General features: G+C 28.5%; 1 protein-coding gene across 2 annotated transcripts in view; it reads left to right on the top strand.

The window, feature by feature from the left end:
• gramd4a (GRAM domain containing 4a) overlaps positions 1 to 2,500 on the top strand; it is a 71,634-nt gene that overhangs the window by 502 nt on the left and 68,632 nt on the right. For both annotated transcript variants that reach the window (XM_062064584.1, XM_062064583.1), the window contains exon 2: positions 1,343 to 1,722. In XM_062064584.1, coding sequence (XP_061920568.1) covers positions 1,694 to 1,722 — 29 coding nt within the window. In that variant the 5' untranslated portion in view covers positions 1,343 to 1,693. The remainder of the gene's footprint in view (positions 1 to 1,342; positions 1,723 to 2,500) is intronic.

Genomic DNA, 2,500 nt, shown 5'->3' with positions numbered 1-2,500 from the left:
GTTTTCCACATTGCATAAAAATATGGTGGCGTATTGTTTTAAAGTGAATATAATTGCCATGAAAACAACATTTAATGCAGATTTAAAAGAACACACATTCCGCTGTTAGTTAATATTTACACTAAACATGTTTTTTTTTTGTTTTATAAGGTTTATTTTTATTGTTGTATAGTTTTATGTTTGTCCAAGTTTTCTATAACATGTACCCAATACAAATAGGTATATAATAATTTATATATATATATACATACATGTATATATATATATATATATATATATATATATATATATATATATATATATATATATATATATATATATTTATATATATATATATATTTATATTTATATATATATATATTTATATATATATATATATATATATATATATATATATATATATATATATATATATATATATTTATATATATATATATATATATATATATATATATATATATATTTATATATATATATATATATATATATATATATATATATAAATATATATATATATATATATATATATATATATATATATATATATATATATATATATATATATATATATATATATATATTTATTTATATATATATATATATATATTTATATATATATATATATATCTGCGATGAGGTGGCGATTTGTCCAGGGTTTACCCCGCCTTCCGCCCGAATGCAGCTGAGATAGGCTCCAGCACCCCCCGTCACCCCAAAAGGGACAAGTGGTAGAAAATGGATGGATGGATGGATGGACATATATATATATATATATATATATATATATATATATATATATATATATATTATATATATATATATATATATATATATATATATATATATATATATATATATATATATATATTTTTTTATTTCATTAATTTTTTCCCCCTGGATCTCGGAGGTTATATACATATCCAATAACGATAAAAACAACATTAACAGATCAATGTTTTTATTCGCTGTTAATTGCCTGCATTGATTATTCATTATTATTTTTTCACAACTTTATTATAATGTACAAACAATTCACATAAATAATGCAGAACAGGATGAGCAGTTTACATAAGTGAAACTAAAAAAGGAAACAAAAAGAAAATTGGGGTCTCAAGGTTATTTAGGTTATGTAAACAAGTGAACACAAATGTTGCTGTTCTGAGAGAAATTCAGGTCAATAATCAAAATCAATAATATTTTAAAAAACACTTTTTGGTCGTTGGCTTGTAAACTGAAATTTACCCAGAATTTTTAAAGACTATTTTTTGTTTTTTCTAATTCATAAAGGGCAAAAAGCACATTTACCTCTTTTAATAAGTGCTCAACTTTGTTTACTTTGAAGCATCCACTTCCGCCTGTGCAGCCCCTTTAAGCGCCCCCTCTGACGTCACTTCCGCAGCCCTTCCCTGCTGCTGCCCCTGATGCGAGATCAACAAGAGGCAAGGCCGGGGCAGCCAGTAGTGTGAATGAGCTCCGGGCTAACGGTGCCGCTCTGGGCTGCTTTCTCCCCCAGAAGGAGGGACGACATCTTTTCTTCCCGTGTCCGTCACACCGACAGGAGAGCTCATTTGGCGCAAAAATAACGGATGTTATCGTGATGGATTGACCGAAGAGGAGCAGATTTCCCCCGTAATACTGGCGTGCATTTGAGCAGCAGGTGTAGTGACGGGCAAAGGAGGCTATCTCAGTGTTCATGAAACTTTGCTACGATTTACGCGCTGGGTAAGAACATTTTTGTATATTAATCATTTTTACACGGTGTCATTTGTAATTCATGCTGTTTAATGTGTACTTTTGGCGTTCAGTTGTTTATGGACGTGTTTTAAGCTGGCCACTAATAAACCGAGTATTACTCCATTTTAATGTGGTTATGTTTGAAAATATAACAGTAAACGTTAGTTAAAGTTTTTTTTAATTCGAACTATTAAAACAAATTCCTGCATTTTGACATATGTTCATTTTCAGCAAGAGGCCTTCTTCGGTTCTGAATATTTGTAGTCCATCTTAAGATGCCTTATTTGCTGTAAAACATTCTATTTTCTTCTTAAAAAAGCCCAATTATGTTCATTATTAGGAGAATGTGCACTCTTTTATTGAGCCTCTTTTGTGTTATCAATTTGTCGTATCAAAAGTCAGTTGTTTTATTTTTTATGCCGTTTGATGTTTAAAGTTAGGCTAAAAACGAGTGCATTTAACGTGGTGCGTTCAGGATACTCGGACATCTGACTTAGCGAAACACCAGCACATCCTACTTAATATTTAAAGAAGATGAGAATGTATGGCGGTTAATTTGTGTGTTTTATTATTAAAGCTTTTTTATGACTGAATTTATATAACTGTTTTTTTTTGCATATGAATTTTGTGAACTGCATTTTTTTTACATACGATTTTACTGACAATTTCATTGAATAAAAATGTGTGAGCAAAATGTGTGTTTAAAAATACAGTTTGTCAAAATACAGTGTTTTAAAATTCAGTGTGTATACATTTAGTAATAGTT

The sequence above is a fragment of the Entelurus aequoreus genome, linkage group LG12, assembly GCF_033978785.1.
Source record: "Entelurus aequoreus isolate RoL-2023_Sb linkage group LG12, RoL_Eaeq_v1.1, whole genome shotgun sequence".
Taxonomy (NCBI): Eukaryota; Metazoa; Chordata; class Actinopteri; order Syngnathiformes; family Syngnathidae; genus Entelurus; species Entelurus aequoreus.
The sequence above is the reverse complement of the archived record's forward strand: the minus strand, read 5'-3'. Positions and strand labels throughout refer to the sequence as shown.